The sequence below is a fragment of the Nicotiana attenuata genome, chromosome 1, assembly GCF_001879085.1.
Source record: "Nicotiana attenuata strain UT chromosome 1, NIATTr2, whole genome shotgun sequence".
NCBI classification, from domain to species: Eukaryota; Viridiplantae; Streptophyta; class Magnoliopsida; order Solanales; family Solanaceae; genus Nicotiana; species Nicotiana attenuata.
Genome location: NC_031989.1, coordinates 55,506,288 through 55,524,905, shown reverse-complemented (window position 1 = coordinate 55,524,905; position 18,618 = coordinate 55,506,288). Strand labels below are relative to the sequence as shown.

At 42.9% G+C, this 18,618-nt stretch overlaps 1 protein-coding gene across 1 annotated transcript; it reads left to right on the top strand.

Moving 5' to 3' along the window:
* Window positions 1,374-2,964, top strand: LOC109226955 (ethylene-responsive transcription factor ERF071-like). Its single transcript, XM_019391906.1, has 2 exons — window positions 1,374-1,773; window positions 1,866-2,964. Exons 1-2 carry the CDS (start codon window positions 1,593-1,595, stop codon window positions 2,444-2,446), a joined length of 762 nt encoding a protein of 253 aa, XP_019247451.1. The 5' UTR covers window positions 1,374-1,592; the 3' UTR covers window positions 2,447-2,964.

Genomic DNA, 18,618 nt, shown 5'->3' with positions numbered 1-18,618 from the left:
TATCTGCACAGGTTGACTTGGTAGTCCTGTCTAGCCTCGTCACTACTTCGCCGGGGTTAGGCCAGGCACTTACCAGCACATGGGGTCGGTTGTGCTGATGCTACACTTCTGTGCTTTTTGCACAGATTACGGTACCGGAGCAGCTCTTGGACCACAGCAGTAGTTGATCGGAAGCCCTCTTCAGTCCAGGGACTTACGAGGTAGCCTAGCTGACGTTCGCAGGCCGAAGTCCCTTTCCATACTTTCTGTTTGTTTTCATTGTACCGAGACAGACATTATGTATTTTTCTATTTAGACTTATTTGTAGCACTCTTTAGTAGTTCGTGAGATAGCGACTCAACTCTTCGGTAGTGAAATATTAGACTACTGCATTTTGGGTTTTCAGTTATTTATGTTTTAAAAGACTTCCGCATTTATTTAAAGGCTCGGCATTTTATTATTGTTATGTTGTTATCCGAAAATATTTAAATGTTTGGCTTGCCTAGCTCCAACAGTAGGCGCCATCACGACTCCCCATGGTGGGAAATCCGGGTCGTGACATATATCTATGAGCATGATAATGTGATTGCGAAAATATCTCTATGGAGATATTGAAAAGGCTATTCCACGACATTATATGAAGACATTACATATCTATCAAGAATGATGATTTCAAGGTTCAACATATTCATTTAAGTTAATATGGTTGATTTGTTTATCAAATCTCTGCCAATGATTTTTTGAAAATGGTGCACAAGATTGGGTTGTGAAGGCTCAAGGATGTGAATTGATACTCTCATCAGGGGGAGTTAATACGCGTTGTGCTCTTTTTCCCTTATTTGTCCCACTGGGTTTTTCTTGCAAGGTTTTTAATGAGGCAACCAAAATGCGTATTTCTAAACATGTGTACTCTTTTTCCTTCACTAGAATTTTTCCCACTAGGTTTTATTTTAGTTAAGGTTTTAGCGAGGCATATTATCTTTTGAATAGACACTCAAGGGGAAGTGTTATAAATACTATTTTATTTATGGTGAATGTCTATATTTTATAGAGATTTTAGGGTTTGTTACTTGGTGGCTAAGTCACTTTTTCCCTATAAATAGAGAGGTCTATTCCATTATAATTGACTCCAAATCAATAAGAATCAGCTCTCTCTACTTTTCTCTACAATATTCTTTTTTCTATTGTTTTATAACAATACCGAAATTATTTTATATGTGGATTATTTTTCTCAACTTTGTTTTTTCTTAACCTTGGGTATCTTTGACCAACTTGTTCACCAAAGTAAATCCAAATAAGTAGGTCCTAGGTAGTATAAAGGTGAAAAGAATACAAAGAACCCAAAGGAAAGGTACACCGTACACGGCATGAAAGTTCACCACTAAGAGCTGTCACCAACCACAAGCTACAGTCCCTCTCTCTCTCACTACAAATAGGTCTTATCCCTCCTATTCTTGTCACACACCCAAACCAAAACTTCTTTAGACATTTCTCTCTTGCTTGACACTATAGAAAAAACCGAACTTTTGTAAATTCATCAAAATCTTTTTTTATCTTTCGGTTCCATCTTTTCTTTCTTCTACTATAAAGAAAGAGCAATTACACACAAAAAAATGTGTGGTGGTGCAATTCTTGCTGATCTCATTCCCCGCCGTGACCGCCGCCCGTCATCCACTGACTTATGGCCAAATTCTGCAGATTTCTGGCCAAGCTCTTCATTCACTAAGCCAATAAACTCCAGAGTGTCCACTCAAAATGTTACTTCCACTCCAAAACGAGCTCAACCCTCTAAAGGTAATTAAATAATTAATTAAACCTGAGCTTATGCGTGTTTTTTTTTTGCTGATTCATTTTTAATGTGATCATTGATGCATTTCTACAAACAGGTAATGAGCAGATCCAGAATATCAAGAAACGGCAAAGGAAGAATCTTTACAGGGGAATCCGACAGCGTCCATGGGGTAAATGGGCTGCTGAAATTCGTGACCCAAGAAAAGGTATAAGGGTCTGGTTAGGTACTTTTAGCACTGCAGAAGAAGCTGCTAGAGCTTATGACAAAGAAGCTCGTAAAATCAGAGGAAAAAAAGCCAAAGCTAATTTCCCTAACGAGGACGACAATTACAGTACTGCTTACGAATGCTATGATACTTCTTATAATCATGAGTCAAATAACAGTAATGGCAGCTTCTACTCGCTCGAAAATCAAAACGCTGAACCTGTTATGGAATATCCATTAGCTTATAAAAATTCATCTGGGTCTGTTTATAATGGAAGTGAGGAGCAAAAAGCAGAGAACGAAGTGGAGAAACTGACTGAAGAGTTGATGGCTTACGAGTCATTGATGAAGTTCTATGAAATACCATATGTTGACGGGCAATCAATGGCGGCGACGGTGAATCCAGCTGCGGAGGCCGCCGTGGGCGGTGGCTCGATGGATTTATGGAGTTTCGATGATGTCAGTGTATGAGTCAAAATCTGACCATATTAGATTAGTGCTGAAAGGGATGGCAAGGAGCCGACTAAGCCGTGGTTGTATCCACTAGGCATGAGTATCTCGGCCACTGCCGAGATCGAACTATCAGAAAGTTTGTAAGGCAAAGTATATGTCGTGACACTTAAAGGGAAACGACCTAAGGTACAATCAGCATATTAGGGTGTTCTAGCTAAGGACCGTTGTATAAAAGGGAATGTTTATAATATATATAGGAAGGGAGAGAACAAGGAAGAGGTATCTCCGCTACAGGAAAAAGAGAGAGAAGGGCCGGAAAAGGTCTATGAAGAAAATAAAGCCAAGGTCTAGCTCTTTGATGCGAATCTTTGTAATCATCTTTCTCAAATCGATAAAGATAGATTCCGCAGCTGTGAATGACATTCCTTCTTTTCCTTCTTTTTTCTTACATTACAGAACAATACAGCGAAAATGTAAGCATGTCATTTATGTTCCATATCTCTTTTAGATCTTAAAAGTTCATGAGCTTGACTACATCTTATTCTCTTATTCAATGTGTTTTGATCTAGAGTTAGTTATCCTTGGCTAGGATTTATCCTCTATTTTCTTATCAATTAGTTTAACAAAAAGCTTAACTCTTTTTGGTCAAACAATTTGGTGCCGTCTGTGGGGATTTTTTAGCCAAAATCTTAGTTCCCTCTAGATCTAAAACTAATTAGAGTTTCACATCCCGGTTGTCGTAGCCTCACCCTCTCAGTATAAATACCAACTTGAGAAAGTTGTAGGCAAGCTTTTGGAAATAGCCAAACCAATTAGGGTCAGATCTCTACATGAAATCGAAATTATGGTATCTATATGAAACTCACGCCCCGCCTGTAGCGATGGGTTTGGCACGTCGTTTGAGTACTCAAAGTGGGATTATGACCACTATGCACTTAGCACGTCTGAAACCCTATTTGCCGTATTAACGGTGTACTACCACCTCTTGGAAGGGACGATGGCCTACTGTATGATTCTTTGAAATAACCAGCTTGTCCTGCTTTATTTTTGTACCCGTATGCACGGTGTAATTTATGTACGGAGTATAACACGTTTCCCTTATTGTTTGCGCAAATCTTGGACGGGATTGGACCGGGACTCGGGCTCAAGATCCCAACGGGCAAGGTAAGTTCAGCCCATAAGAAGCCTAGACGCGACTAACGGCGAAGCCACACGCGGCTGCCAGATCTGAAACCACCATTCGAGTACGTGATGAAACGGGTCGCCTTACAACGCCCCTCCCCCTAGCCGACTTACCAGGTCAAGGTAACTGGCAATTTCGTTTGGGTTTAATTGTCATTTTCTTTTCGGATTGGGATAGGAACACAAGTATTCTCACGAGTGCGTGAACAAGGAACAAACACCACTGAACGCACTAAGCAAAACCCTCCGCACCATACCATACTATGAGTGACAGAAACGGCTCAGAACAAGCCGACATTGTTAAGAAACAATATCCATAACCTGGGACTGGGCAGTAATCCCATGGAGTACATAATCTCTTCAACACAGGCAAAACATGAACTCGAAAAGCTCGCCCTAACGGCCGACTAAATATTACGCCAATTCGACCGACTAAATATTACTCACCATGACAATCCTACGCCAATTCGGTCGACTAAATATTACAAACCACGTCCGAACGTCGTTTGAATTGATGGTCCTAGGGTGCCCAGTATCCCAAGCAATAAGTTTTTTGCTCGTCCCGTCAACGGCCTCTCCAGACCGAGCAATGAAGGGACCAAATAAACTGGGACTCCACCGACGCATACGAACCATGCAACGACGCGCAATTCTCTCCAATGAAAGCAAAATTAAACAAACCAGGACTCACCCGTCGCACGCATAAGCAATGCGGTAATGATTAATGTTCTCCAATAAAAATAATGCAATGGACCAATCTCACCGTCCTTCGAAACCCGGCCATCGCCAAGTGAAAATGGAATTCGACCTCGTTCGAATTCATAACGGGCCACAATTCGACCTCGCTCGAATTTGCACCCTTACGGCCCTCGGTCATCGCCGAGTGAAAATGAAATTCGACCTCGTTCGAATTCGTAATGGGCCATAATTCGACCTCGCTTGAATTTGCACGCTTACGGCCCCCGGCCATAACCAAGTGGATGAAATTCGACCTCGTTCAAATTCATAACGAGCCACATTTCGACCTCGCTCGAATTTACACCCTTACGACCCCTGGCCATCGCCAGGCAGAAGTAATATACGAGTTTACAAGTCAAAATTGACTTCGCCCAAGTTGCCAAATCAGACTTCGACCTCGCTCGAATGTATAAGTCAAAACTGACTTCGCCCAAGTTGCCAAATCAGACTTCGACCTCACTCGAATTTATAAGTCAAAACTGACCTTGCCCAAGCTGGCAAGTCTGACTTCATTCTCGCTCGAATCGAGCAAAATAAAACCGTATTCGAGTTACCAATTAAAAATCAGGGACTCATTACGGGGAAGTCCGAAGACCTTTTTCAAAAAAAAAAGAGGAAGAAAGAAAGTCAAAAGATATGTAACACAAGGCAAAACGACTATTTTATTCAGAAGATGTACATGCGCAACAGTTGCACCTTACAAAGGGCCAAAAGCGGGCCCCCAAGAAAAAGATGAAAACAAACAACAAAAGAACACAAAGAAACTAAGTACAAAAGCTACAAAAAAAATTTACTCGGCATCATCTGCACCGCCGTTCTCCCCGGCATCATCGTCATCCGAAGGAAGCCCATCTTCAATCTCAGCACACTCACCGGCCTTCGGTGTCGCAAGGTCGTAGCCGCAGGCAAGACGAGCCTCGCGTGCCTTCGCCCGAGCATCTCCAAAAGCCGCCTCACGAACACTCCCCGCCTCCCACAAGCCCTTGTGTATATCTCGTTGGGCCTCAGCATGGACCCATAGCTTATACAAACGGCGGGGACAATAGCAGAGGCAAATTCTTGAGGGGGAGCCTGAGCCAACAGCTGCGCCTTCTCGACCTCAAGGGACCCAACTCGATCTCCCAGGGTCGAAGCCTCCCGATCAAGTTCACCAATCCGTTCCTCGAGCTGCGCCTCCCTCAGTGTAGTCATCGCCCTCTCAAACTCCTGATCGGATCTGAGGACGCAAATAGTGTCTTCTAGTGCCTCCTCCCTCGCCAAAGCCGACACTCGGCCCTCTCAGCTCTCTCCAACTCGGCCACCTTCTTTTCTAGCCCAGCCATTTTCTCCGTCCATTCTGCGCTTAGGTCGGCGACTCTGGTGGCATTTTGTTCAAGCTCGGCTCGTAAAGACAGCACCTTCGCCTGAAGGTCTCACACTCCGTCGCAACCCCTTTGCCCACTTCAAGCTCCTTGTTCTTGGCGTGAAGCAACTCCTCGAGCTCGCTACATCTGCGGAAGTTCCTCGTCCCTTTTCTCCAACTCCTCCCTAACGGATTGAGCATTACCGCCCGCCCTGAGTTGCGCGTGCATCTCACGGCATTTGTTGCGATACCGGAAATACTTCGTGACCATTTTTAGAAAAACTTCGGCCCTTGTCTCGACCCTACGAGCACTCTCGATCTCCAGCATGTAAGTCTAAAAAAAAGAGGGTAGGAATCAGCGAAGGCAAAATAGCACAAAACAAAGAAAAATGGCAAAAGGAAACTCACCCTCAAGGCCATCCCGGCCACGCCACGTGACAAAGCGGAATCATTGAGCTCCCGAAGAGACTCACTTCCAGCGGCGGAACACAGAAGGTCGAATTGAGGCACCAACTCCACTGTGTCCTCCAACAGGTCAAAATCCGATGGAATTTCGAGTATGCGAGAAGGGCTCTCCACCCTTACGTCGACCCTAGTAAAGCCCCCTCGAACATCCTTATGTCCTCGGGATCAATGTCAGAATCGGATTCATAGTCATCCACCACGATGCCTTTCAATCTCTCACCGGTCGAAGATGGAGTGCGACCCGATAGAGACGATGATGGGCCGCTCAGAACTGTAGCGGCAGCCTCGTAACCCCGTCCCCCCGCCACAATAGCCTCTTGAAAGCTTGCAATAGGCATCGCCTCCTCACCCAGGCTAGCACCACCGCCAGCTTCGGGCACCGTCAAAACAAGGTCACCACTCGAGGGCGTCTCAGCTAAAGAAGCCCCTTCCAACATTATCCTTTGCCTCTTCGATAAGGCCTCTCCGCCATCGACGCGAGAAGGTTCACCCGTTGAACGAACTCCGAGGACTGGAGTCTCCGACCGAGGAGCAACCTCCGAACAAACAGTTTCGGCCACAGATGCGGTCTGGCGAGCAACCAAACCCTGTACACCCTCGCCCGCAGTTGCTCTTGGTGCGGGCCGGGTAGAGGAGCCGGTTGACGGAATGCGAGGGGAGGAGCCCTCGCCCTTCTCACTCCTCTCCGACTTGTCAACAAGAAATTGGTTCAAATAAAGATAAAATAAAGAAAAAGGACGAAGAAAGAAATAAAGCAGATAAAGCCAAAATAAGCCGACTCACTAGTGGAAGGTTTACGCCCAAACCTCTCATAAAAGGGCGCCCATTCACGGATCCCCATCATACGAGGTAGAATTGCACTCACCCATTCGCGAGTGTCGGCAACTTGCGGAGGAGGCACCCTCTCAGCTACAAAAACAAAAACAAACCCTCAATGAGGTCATTAAAGAGGGACAACCGACAACCCTTTTAAGAAAAAATGGGTGAAGTAAGAAGAAAAGAAGGCCTACGGGCAAAGTTCCACGTCTCAGGAAACCCCGCCGGGTTTGACACGACGTGCTCTGTTCGGACGTAGAAGAAGCTCTGCCAAAAGCGGTGGTTTGCCTTATCATCCATCTTCACCACCAAACTCTTGGCTCCTCGGTGACGCATGTGAATCATTGTACCCCTAAGAAAATAGGGCAAAAAGGTGTAGCATGTGCTCTAGGGAGATTTCACGGTCGGCGAGCTCCGCGTACTTGATGAGCATAAGGAAAAGCTTGTACGCGTATGGAGAGAGTTGAGCCAGACACACCTCATAGAAGTGGTAGAAATCCGCCACCAGGGAAGGAAGAGGAAGCGTGTACCTGATGACAAAGGGATACGCATAAAATGCGCAGTAGCCCAGATGGTGTATGTGCACTATATCCTGGTCCGCCGGAACCAGTTCAATGTGATCGGGGATCCCCCATTTGACTTTGAACACCATGAGTACCGCAGCATCCATCGTAGAAAGAACGGTCGGCTCGTCTCTGGTGGGGCTATTGAAGTCAGTCCTCGCCTCCCCTGGAGGGGGAACCACCTCATCCACCGTCGGAAAATTCTCGTCTTCCACCGGACCCTCTCCCTCTTCGATTAGGGGCACATTTTCCGGCATCGGAGCACCAATGGCTCCATCGGAGTTGGAATCTCCACTAGCCATCTTCTCTGTGGTTGAAAGAAATGAGAATGGTGAAAGAAAAAGGTGGTATTCACAACAAATCCTAACAGACAGAAGTATGAGAAGCTGAAGAAGAAAAGTTACAAAAATTTCTCTCGAGAAATTAAGAAGTGTAACATTCAAATGAGAGGCTCTCCCCTATTTATAGGGATATAAATGCCCTGAGCGGGAAAACCAAGCGCCGCTAGTTAGAAAATGGAAAGGGCACGGGAAACGATGCAACGCATAGAAAATATGTGCCATAATGATGCATGAAACATATTAATGACATTCTGAACTAACGTGACGGTCTAACACAACTCTCGAAACGTCACGTCGCTACCTCGCCATGAGGTGTCCGCCCCACGCATAAAGCGTTCAGATTTCTCCCAATTTTCGGATCGACAGAGTTCGCCCATCGTGCTCGCCAAGAGGCGACCCCAGCAGGCGGAGGGACTAACTATATGGGTCAAATCTGACCATACGTAGATTAGTGCTGAAAGGGATGGCAAAGGGCCGACTAAGCCGTGGTTATATCCATTAGGCATCATAACGATGAGTATCTCGGCCACTGCCGAGATCGAACTATCAGAAAGTTTGTAAGGCAAAGTATATGTCGTGACACTTAAAGGGAAACGACCTAAGGTACAATCAGCATATTAGGGTGTTCTAGCTAAGGACCGTTGTATAAAAGGGAATGTTTATAATATATATAGGAAGGGAGAGAACAAGGAAGAGGTATCTCCGCTACAGGAAAAAGAGAGAGAAGGGCCGGAAAAGGTCTATGAAGAAAATAAAGCCAAGGTCTAGCTCTTGGATGCGAATCTTTGTAATCATCTTTCTCAAATCGATAAAGATAGATTCCGCAGTTGTGAATGACATTCCTTCTTTTCCTTCTTTTTTCTTACATTACAGAATAGTACATCGAGAATGTAAGCATGTCATTTATGTTCCATATCTCTTTTAGATCTTAAAAGTTCATGAGCTTGACTATATCTTATTCTCTTATTCAATGTGTTTTGATCTAGAGTTAATTATCCTTGGCTAGGATTTATCCTCTATTTTCTTATCAATTAGTTTAACAAAAAGTGTAACTCTTTTTGGTCACACAGTCAGTCCAACAGTGACCATAACTCAATTGCAACGAATGCTATTAATTAATGTCATTTTTAAATTGTTGCATATTTCATTTTTCGGTTTAGGAGAATTGACTTTTGTAATCTTGCTCAATTGTGTAAAACTGTATTTCTAGTATGGACTATGGAGTTGTCCATTTTGTTTAAACTGTATTACATTTGTAACAATCATGGAAGTCCCTCTTGCTATTATTTATCGTTTGACATTTCCACTAATCTCAAGTTTTTTCCCCTCTTTAGCAGTCATTTATTAGAAACACCGCTAACACTTGCAAATGCGTATTCTAGAAGATATATAATGGCTCTGAAATATTTATACCATTAGAAGAGAATGAGTAATGAGTTAGAACCAACTTAATGATATTGCAATTATACACAATCAATCCACAAAACTGTTGAAAACTGAATTTCATCTTTGGATGTAAAACCAGCCAAGTTGACAAAAAGGTTTATAAAGTTAGGAAAAAAAGTACCTTCGTTTTAATTTAGATCGTATGTACAAAATTTAAGAGAAAAAAAGAAAGAAAACTTTTGAAACATGTGATTCTAAAAGTTTAAGGGGCAAAAGTTTTGTGGGATCACGATATTTATGTGGCTATAAAAACTTTTTATTAAGAGTAAATAATAAAATGAAAATTGTAAATTCAAATTATTTATATAATTTCTAAATATAGAAATGTTACATTCTTTTTTGAATAGAATAATAACAAAAATATGTCCTTTAAATTAAAACGGAGGGAAAAGTAGTAAGGGTCAACAAGTTTTTATATAGCAAGCGTGTGGACAGCTCAAAGAAAATTTTCTAAACTGAAAAACAAATCGAAAATATGCACGTTGTTGCAACTCAAATTGTCCAACATAGATAGGCATAGGAAAAACTTCGGCGCTAACGGTTTTGATGTAAAACTAAGGGCGCACCCCGCTTTCGTAATAGAATTGTACTGGCAACTCCTCCTGAATTATGATTCCTTCAAAAACGTACTACTTGTACTGCCTAACCAACTGCTTTTATTTTTTCAAGCAACATCACAAAAGAGATAGAATAAGAGTTCGACTCAGGGAGTGGTAGAGCTAGATTTTACGAGTTTACTCGAACTCCATTATTTTTGTTCGCTGAAATACGAGCTTAATAGATGAAGCTTGAAGCTTCTCTAATGGAATTGACTGGTGCGAAATGAGATAAGAGAGAAGAAACAGAATTGGGGAAATGATAGTCTGTATATTAACTGAAAGCTAAAGTCCATACATAGAATTGACTCCACTAACTAATTAGTGACAGCTAAGCTACAGCTGGACATAATATTAGTATTCTAACTAACTAAACTAATGTTGCCACGTAAAATTGTTGTTACACACACATACATATCAATACTCCCCCTCAAGATGGAGGGTGTAAAATGTTGAGCACTCCCATCTTGCCCATTAAATGAAAGTGTTGCACTTTACTAAGCTCCTTCGTCAATAAATCAGCTAGTTGATCTTTAGTGCCAATGAAGGTAGTGCGTATGACTCATTTCTTGAATTTATCTCGAATAAAGTAGCAATCAATTTCGATGTGCTTAGTACGTTCATGGAAGATTGGATTTGCAGCAATTTGTATAGCAGCCTTACTGTCACTGTGAACCACGATAGGCTGTGTAATGACAACTCCCAATTCCTGAAATAAGCCAAGTAACCATGTTACTTCAGCCACAATAGATGTCATGCTTCTATATTCTGCCTCTGCAGAGCTTCTTGAGACAATTTGCTGCTTCTTAGACTTCCAAGACACCAAGGATTCACCAAACTTGACAACGTAACCAATCACAGATCTTCTAGTGTTAGGACAAGCAGCCCAGTCAGAGTCACGCCAACAAGTAAGATGTTGCGTTGGTTCTGCCTTCATAAACACACCTAAACCAGGTGCATTCTTGAGATACTTCACCACTCTGATGGCAACTTCCCAATGTGATGTTTAGGCACTTGCATAAATTGACTGAGTGTCAGCACTGTATAGCTAATATCAGGTCTGGTGATAGTCACATATAGCAACTTACCTAGTAACCTTTGATAAGCACAAACATCCTACAATGGAAGATCATTTGTTGTACTTACTGCCTTATCATATTCCATTGTAGTCAATTTCTGGTTTGTTTCCAATGGTGTTGGATATTGTTTTGATCCACTGAGTCCCATTTCTGAAATAAATTCAAGCACAGGCTCCCCTAGGACTTCTATGCCTAGGAAGTACTTAAGCTCCCCTAGGTCCTTGACATTGAACTTATCATGTAGTATACTCTTAGCAACACTCACAAGCTCTTTACTACTTCTTGTGATAAGCAGATCATCTACATAGACTAAAATGATCACCACACCCTCACCGTTTCTCATGGTGAATAGAGAGTAGTCATGATTGCTTTGAATGAAACCTGCACTTATCAAGGCTTCAGTCAACTTAATGTTACACTGCCTAGATGCCTGCTTGAGTCCATATAAGGACTTGCGCAATCTGCATACCTTTTTCTCTCACTGACTTCTAAAGACTTCTGGCATCTCCATGTATACCTCATCACATAGTTCTCCTTGCATAGACATCCATTTGGAATAATTCCCAGCTCTTTGATGCTGCTAGTGCTATGATGGATCTCACTTTAACCATTTTTGCCACAGGAGAGAAAGTATGATGATAATCCAACCCTTCCTTTTGAATGTAGCCTTTAGCAACTAATCTTTCCTAAAACCTCTTTTTTGTCCCATCTGCCTTAAACTTGATCTTGTATACCCACTTTGATCCCACAGTGTTTTTCCCTTTAGGCAAATCAACTATCTCCCAAGTTTTGTTTTCTTCGAGTGCTGTGATTTCTTGTTTCATTGCCTCAATCCGCTTGAGGTCTTTGGTAGCTTCTCTGAAGTTCTGTGGTTCAACCAAGGAAGAAAAACTTGTAAGATAACTTTGATATTTAACAGAGGTGCCTACATAGGACAAGTAATTGACAAAGGATACAAGCTACCATGTGACTTGGGTTTGGTCTTGGTGACATAGTCCTTCATCCATATAGGTTGTTCGCCTTGCCTGATTGATTTTTGTGCTTCTGTCTCGGTAGGCACATTATACGAGTAGATGGAATGTTATCTGCAATAGGATCAGCAGCAAGTGGAATGTGTTCATTCTTCTCAGCACTAGTATTAGATGTAGTATTATCTGCTTCAGAGATGTCTTCATTTTCCTCAGTGGCATTTGTGTCTTCTGGAATGGAGTTCTCAACTTCAGGGGTCTCATTATCCTGACATTGTGAATTAGGAACTGTGTTATCCTGGGCACAAGCAGCCTCATCTTCTCTCACTTCTGATGGACCAGCCATGTCTGATGCAACAGGTGTATCTAGCAAAGGATGGAGCAAGATGGCATCTGGGAAAATAGAATCAGGAGGAGTTGTGTATCCTGAAGAAACCTGTGTTCTGAATGGAAAATTTGCTTCTCTAAAAGTCACATCCCTGTTGACAAAGAAGTGCCTAGAAGCTAGGTCCAGCAAGATGTAACCCTTCTGTGTTTCTGAAAAACCAAGTAATACTGCAGGTTTAGCCCTTTGTACAAACTTATCTCCCTTGACTAAGTTAGTTGCATAGCAAAGGCAACCTAGTATTCTAAGGTGACTTAGCTTGGCCATTTTGTGATACAATTGTTCATATGGTATGCTACCTAATAAAATAGTGGAGGGCAGCCTGTTTATCAAGTACATTGTTGCCTTTACACACATGCCCCAATATCTTAAAGGAATGGATGATTGAAATCTTAAGGCTCTAGAAGTATCAAAGATGTGTCTATGTTTCCTCTCTATGATACCATTCTATTGTGGAGTGTAGGGACAACTACTTTGATGAATGATCCCTAGTTTAGTGGACAATTCAGTGCATTGTGAGTTGAAAAACTCAGTTCCATTATCTGACCTCAATACCTTGATCATAGTGTTAAATTGGCTTTTTATCATTGCCACATACTGTTTTAACACTACAATTACTTCAAATTTTAGCTGCAACAAATAGATCCATGTATATCTAGTGTGATCATCCACAATAGTGAGAAAGTAATGCTTTCTATCAACCGTAGGAACTTTATCAGGTCCCCAAGATCCATGTGTACAAGATGAAAAGGAGCTTCAGCTCTAGAAGAACTGAGTGGAAACTACAATCTAGTTTGTTTTGCGAAAGGACATATATGGCATTTATTCTGTACACTATTACTAATACTGTCATGGAGCTCTACTATATTCTTCATAGTTAACATGAAGGATGTCTCGGCCTCATATGGCACAAGTTGTCCCTTCCTGCACTCTCTACTGCTTGTACTACCTTTATTCCTTTAACTAGTTCATCATCATCTGAATCACTTCTCAGCACATATAATCCTTCATTCTCTCTACCAATCCCCTTCACCCTGCAACTGTAAAGGTCCTGAAATACAGCAAAATTAGGAAAAAATTGTACTAAATAGGACAATTGTTTGGTTAGTTTTGACACTGACAGTAAGTTGAACTTAAAGTCAGAACGTAAAGCACATTGCTAATGGTCTCCCCTTTGAACAGTTTTGCACTACCAACAATTTGTTTGTCCTCCTAGTGGTAAATGAACCCTGTCTGTACTTGTTTTGATAGTGTGTTTACTTTCATTCAACAGATCTAAACTAGAGGTGATATGGTGAGTAGCTCCCGAGTCTACAATCCATTCCCTTTGTTATTTGAAATTAGACATTAGACAAGTGACAATACCTACCATTTTAGCTTGATGATCTCCAGAATCTTTGTTCAGCAAACTCAGGATTTGATTGTATTGTTCAGGTGTAAAGAACAATCCCTTGTGTCCTGCTGCCTTGTGATTTTCTCCATCATTCTGATAGACCGATGCTACATCTGCATTATTAGCAGTAGCTAAGGGTTCCTTCCTCCATCCTTCATGAGATCCACCCCCAGGAGGCTTCCAACCTTCATAACTACCAGCACCAAACTTCTTCCTTTGCTTGAAATCAGATGGATAACCTTCGATCTTATAGCAATTTCCTTTAGTGTGGCCTTTCATCTTACAGTAATTGCAGTACAAATATTGTTTTTTTGCCTTTGAATCCTTGGCCTCGCCCTGCTTGCATAACCAAAGGATCAAGTTTGTCTGTCACAGCATTAGCATTAACAACCTGTTGGCTTTCATCTTGAATGATCATAGTGTCACGACCCTAGCCCCGAACCCAGTCGTGATGGCGCCTCTCGTGAAGACAAAGCCAGCCGGACCAATAAAATACACCTTTCAAAACAATTAATGATCATAAAATGGTTTAAAGTATAACTTAATAGTAATAAATTCGCGGAAACATAGATAACAGTAAGGGGAAACCATCCCGACATAGCCCAAACCGGGGTGTCACAAGCCACGAGCGTCTAAGATAACAATTCTCTCAAATGTAACTACAGAGTCTCAATGCTAGAATGGAAAGTAAAGTTATAGATAGAGAGGAGCTTCAGGCTGCGAAACGCCAGCAGCTACCTAAAGTCTCCTCGAAGATCCGCCTGAGCTAGGACGAGTCAACACTCGGGAGGGGGACCTGCTATGCCTGAATCTGCACACACGGTGCAGGGAGTAATGTGAGTACTCCGACCCAGTGAGTAATAAATATAAATAATGGCTGAAAGTAAGAAAACACGTGAAAACATAAAGTAATCTATACAGAAGCAGTAAAGTCACTTTGAACAGTAAATCAATGAAGTAATCAAGTAAAATCCCTTTTTAACAAGTAAAACAGGTAATTTGACAGGTAAATAACAAATAGAAATACGCCCCTCGGGCACAATATAAATCACTCGGCACAGTATTAGCCCCTCGGGCTCACTCTCAGTATAGTGTCAGCCCCTCGGGCTCACTCTCAGATCAAATGGGTACCCGCGCTCACTGTGGGTGTGCAGACTCCGGAGGGGCCCCTTACGGCACAAGCGCTACATCAAGCCACCTCGTGGCATCATCTCTCGGCACTCGGCCTCACAACACTCAAGCCACCTCGTGGCATATAAAAGTATCTCGGCCCTCGGCCTCATATCACTCAGCATATCCTCACATATGGCCCTCGACCTCACTCAGTCCGAAAATCATCATAAGCCCCTCGGGCAGTAGCAAAACAGTAGTTCTCAGCCCAAAACATCATTTAGAAATATCATTTAAGTTTCAAATCCGAGTAAAAGTGGCTGAGTTTGTAAAACGGTAGATATCAACAGGACTGAGTTCAAGTAACAAGTCAACACAGTGAGGAAATAGTGATAAAAATTCTCGGAGGGTTCAAACAGTTGGCACGAAGCCCAAATATGGCAATCAGCCCAACTCATGATGATAACAAACAAGTTTTAATCAAATACGCGGTAAATTCATCAATCGGGACGGACCAAGCCACAATCCCCAACGGTGCTCTACCGCACGCTCGCTATCCGGCGTGCAAGTCACCTCAATATAGCACTACGATGCGCAAATCCGGGGTTTCAAACCCTCAGGACATCATTTAACATCATTACTCACCTCGAAACGGCTAAATCTCTAGCTCGCGATGCCTTTGCCTGTCGAATCGGCCTCCACACGCGTCGAATCTAACCAAAATCAGAATGAATACGTCACAATAGGCTAAGGGAACAAAACCCAAGCGAAAACAATCGAAAAATCTCAAAAATCTCGAAATTAGCAAAACCCGAGCCCCGGGCCCACTTCTCGAAACTCACAAATTTTTACATCAACGGGTTCTTTATCCTTCAACGAGTTCATTCATATCGAAAACTCTCAAATCCGACCTCAAATGGCCCTTCAAATCCCAATTTAAAATCTCAAAATCCCAAGCCCTAGTTCTTCCATTTTAGCTAGATTTCCATGAATTTCTAGGTTAATTACACAATAAAATCACGTTTTTGGTTCGTAGAACTTACCTCCAATCACTTCTCTTTGAATCCCTCTTCAATTTCCCTCAAAGAGCTCTCAAAATACTCAGCTATGGTGGAAAAATGGCTAAGACTCGCGGATGAAATGTTTAAAAACTTACTGCCCAGGTCTAATTTTCTTCTATGTGATCGCGGGAAAATCTTCGCGATCGCGAAGCACAAAAACTCAACTCCCAAAATTAACCCTATGCGAACGCAACAAATTTCATGCAATCACAGTCAATAAATTTCCTTACAACTATGCGATCGCAACACATCCTAGGCGAACGCATTGAACAAAAGTGGACTGCCCCCAAAAGCTTCTACGCGATCGCAATAGCACCTATGCGATCGCAATGAACAAAATACCTGCAACTGAAACCTGCAACTTTCTGCTATCTTTTAAGGCACGAAATGGTCCGATTGACCATCCGAAACTCACCCGAAGCCCTCGGGACCTCAACCAAACCTACCAACATAACCCATAACATCATTCAAACTTGTTCCAATCATCAAAACACCTCAAACAACATCAAATTACTCAAAACTCATCGAATTCAAGCCTAAATTTCCAAAAACTTCCTAAATACACTTTTGATAAAAAAAAAACCCGACCAAACGACGTCCGAATGACCTGAAATTTTACACACACATCCCAAATGACATCACGAAGCTACAGCAACTCTCGGAATTCCATTCCAACCCTCGAATCAAAATCTCACCTACCAACCGGAAATTGCCAAAATATTAACTTCGTCAATTCAAGCCTAATTCTACACCGGACCTCCAAAACCAATTCCGATCACGCTCCTAAGTCACAATTCACCTCCCGAAGCTAACCGAACCATCGGAACTCACATCCGAGCCCTCTAACTCATAAGTCAACATCCGGTTGACTTTTCCAACTTAAACCTTCTTAAAAGAGACTAAGTGTCTCATTTCTTACCAAATCTAATCCGAATGCAAACTAAACAGCTCGATCACATAAAACACAGATAACAAAGCATAAAGAAGCGGAAATGGGGGAAACGGAGCGGTAACTCATGAGACGATTGGCCGGGCCGTCACATCCTCCCCAACTTAAACAAACGTTCGTCCTGGAACGAGTCAAGAAACATACCCGGAGCCTCAAATAGGTGAGGATATCTACTCTGCATCTCCTGTTCGGTCTCCCAGGTAGCCTCCTCCACGGGCCGACCTCTCCACTGCACCTTCACAGAACCTATATCCTTTGACCTCAATTTTCGAACCTGTCGCTCCAAAATAGTTGCTGGCTCTACATCATAAGTCAAATCACCCTCCAGCTGAACCGTACTGAAATCCAAAAAATGGGACGGGTCCCCAATATAGTTCCGGAGCATAGAAACATGAAAAACTGGATGCACACTCGACAAGCTAGGTGGCAAGGCAAGCTCATAAGCCACCTCCCAAATCCTCTGAAGTACCTCAAAATGCCCAATGAACCGCAGACTCAACTTCCCCTTCTTTCCGAATCTCATAACACCCTTCGTGGGTGAAACCTTCAACAGGACCTTCTCACCAACCATGTAGGATACATCTCGAACCTTCCTGTCCGTATAACTCTTCTGCCTCGACTGCACTGTATGGAGTCTCTCCTGAATTACCTTCACTTTATCTAACGCATCCTGAACCAAATCTGTCCCCAAAAGCCTAGCCTCACCGAGCTCGAACCAACCAACTGGAGATCTACACCGCCTCCTATACAAGGCCTCATACGGAGCCATCTGAATACTCGACTGGTAGCTGTTGTTGTAGGCAAACTCTGCAAGCGGTAGAAACCAATCCCATGACCCTCCGAAATCAATAACACAGGCGCGTAACATATCCTCTAATATCTGAATGGTGCGCTCGGACTACCCGTCCATCTGAGGGTAAAAGGCTGTGCTCAACTGTACCTGAGTACCCAACTCTCGCTGAACAGACTGCCAAAACTGAGAAGTAAACTGAGTGCCCCGATCTGATATGATGGAAACTGGGACACCATGCAACCGAACAATCTCCCGAATATATATCTCTTCCAGCCGCTCTGAAGAATAAGTAGTACAAATAAGAATAAGTGCGCGGACTTGGTCAGCCTATCTACAATCACCCAAATAGCATCGAACTTCTTCAAAGTCCGCGGGAGTCCGGTAACAAAATCCATAGTGATTCCCACTTCCACTCGGGAATAACCATCTGCTGATGCAGGCCACCTGGTCTCTGATGCTCATATTTCACCTGCCGACAATTGAGACACCGAGCTACAAACCCCACAATATCTTTCTTCATTCTCCCACACCAATTATGCTGTCTAAGATCCTGATACATCTTCGCGGCACCCGGATGAATGGAATACCGCGAGCTATGGGCCTCCTCCAATATCAACTCCCGAAACCCATCCATATTGGGCACGCAAATCCGGCCCTGCATCCTCAACTCTCCATCATCACCAATGGTCACATCTCTAGCATCATCATGCTGAACTCTGTCCCTAAGGACAAGCAAATGTGGGTCATCATACTGGCGCTCTCTGATGCAATCATATAAGGAAGACCGAGATACTACACAAGCCAATACCCGACTGGGCTTAGAAATATCCAACCTCATGAACCGATTGGCCAAAGCCTGAACATCAACGGCAAGGGGTCTCTCCCCAACTGGAATATATGCCAAACTCCCCATACTCACCGCCCTTTGGCTCAAAGCATCGGCCACTACATTGGCCTTTCTCG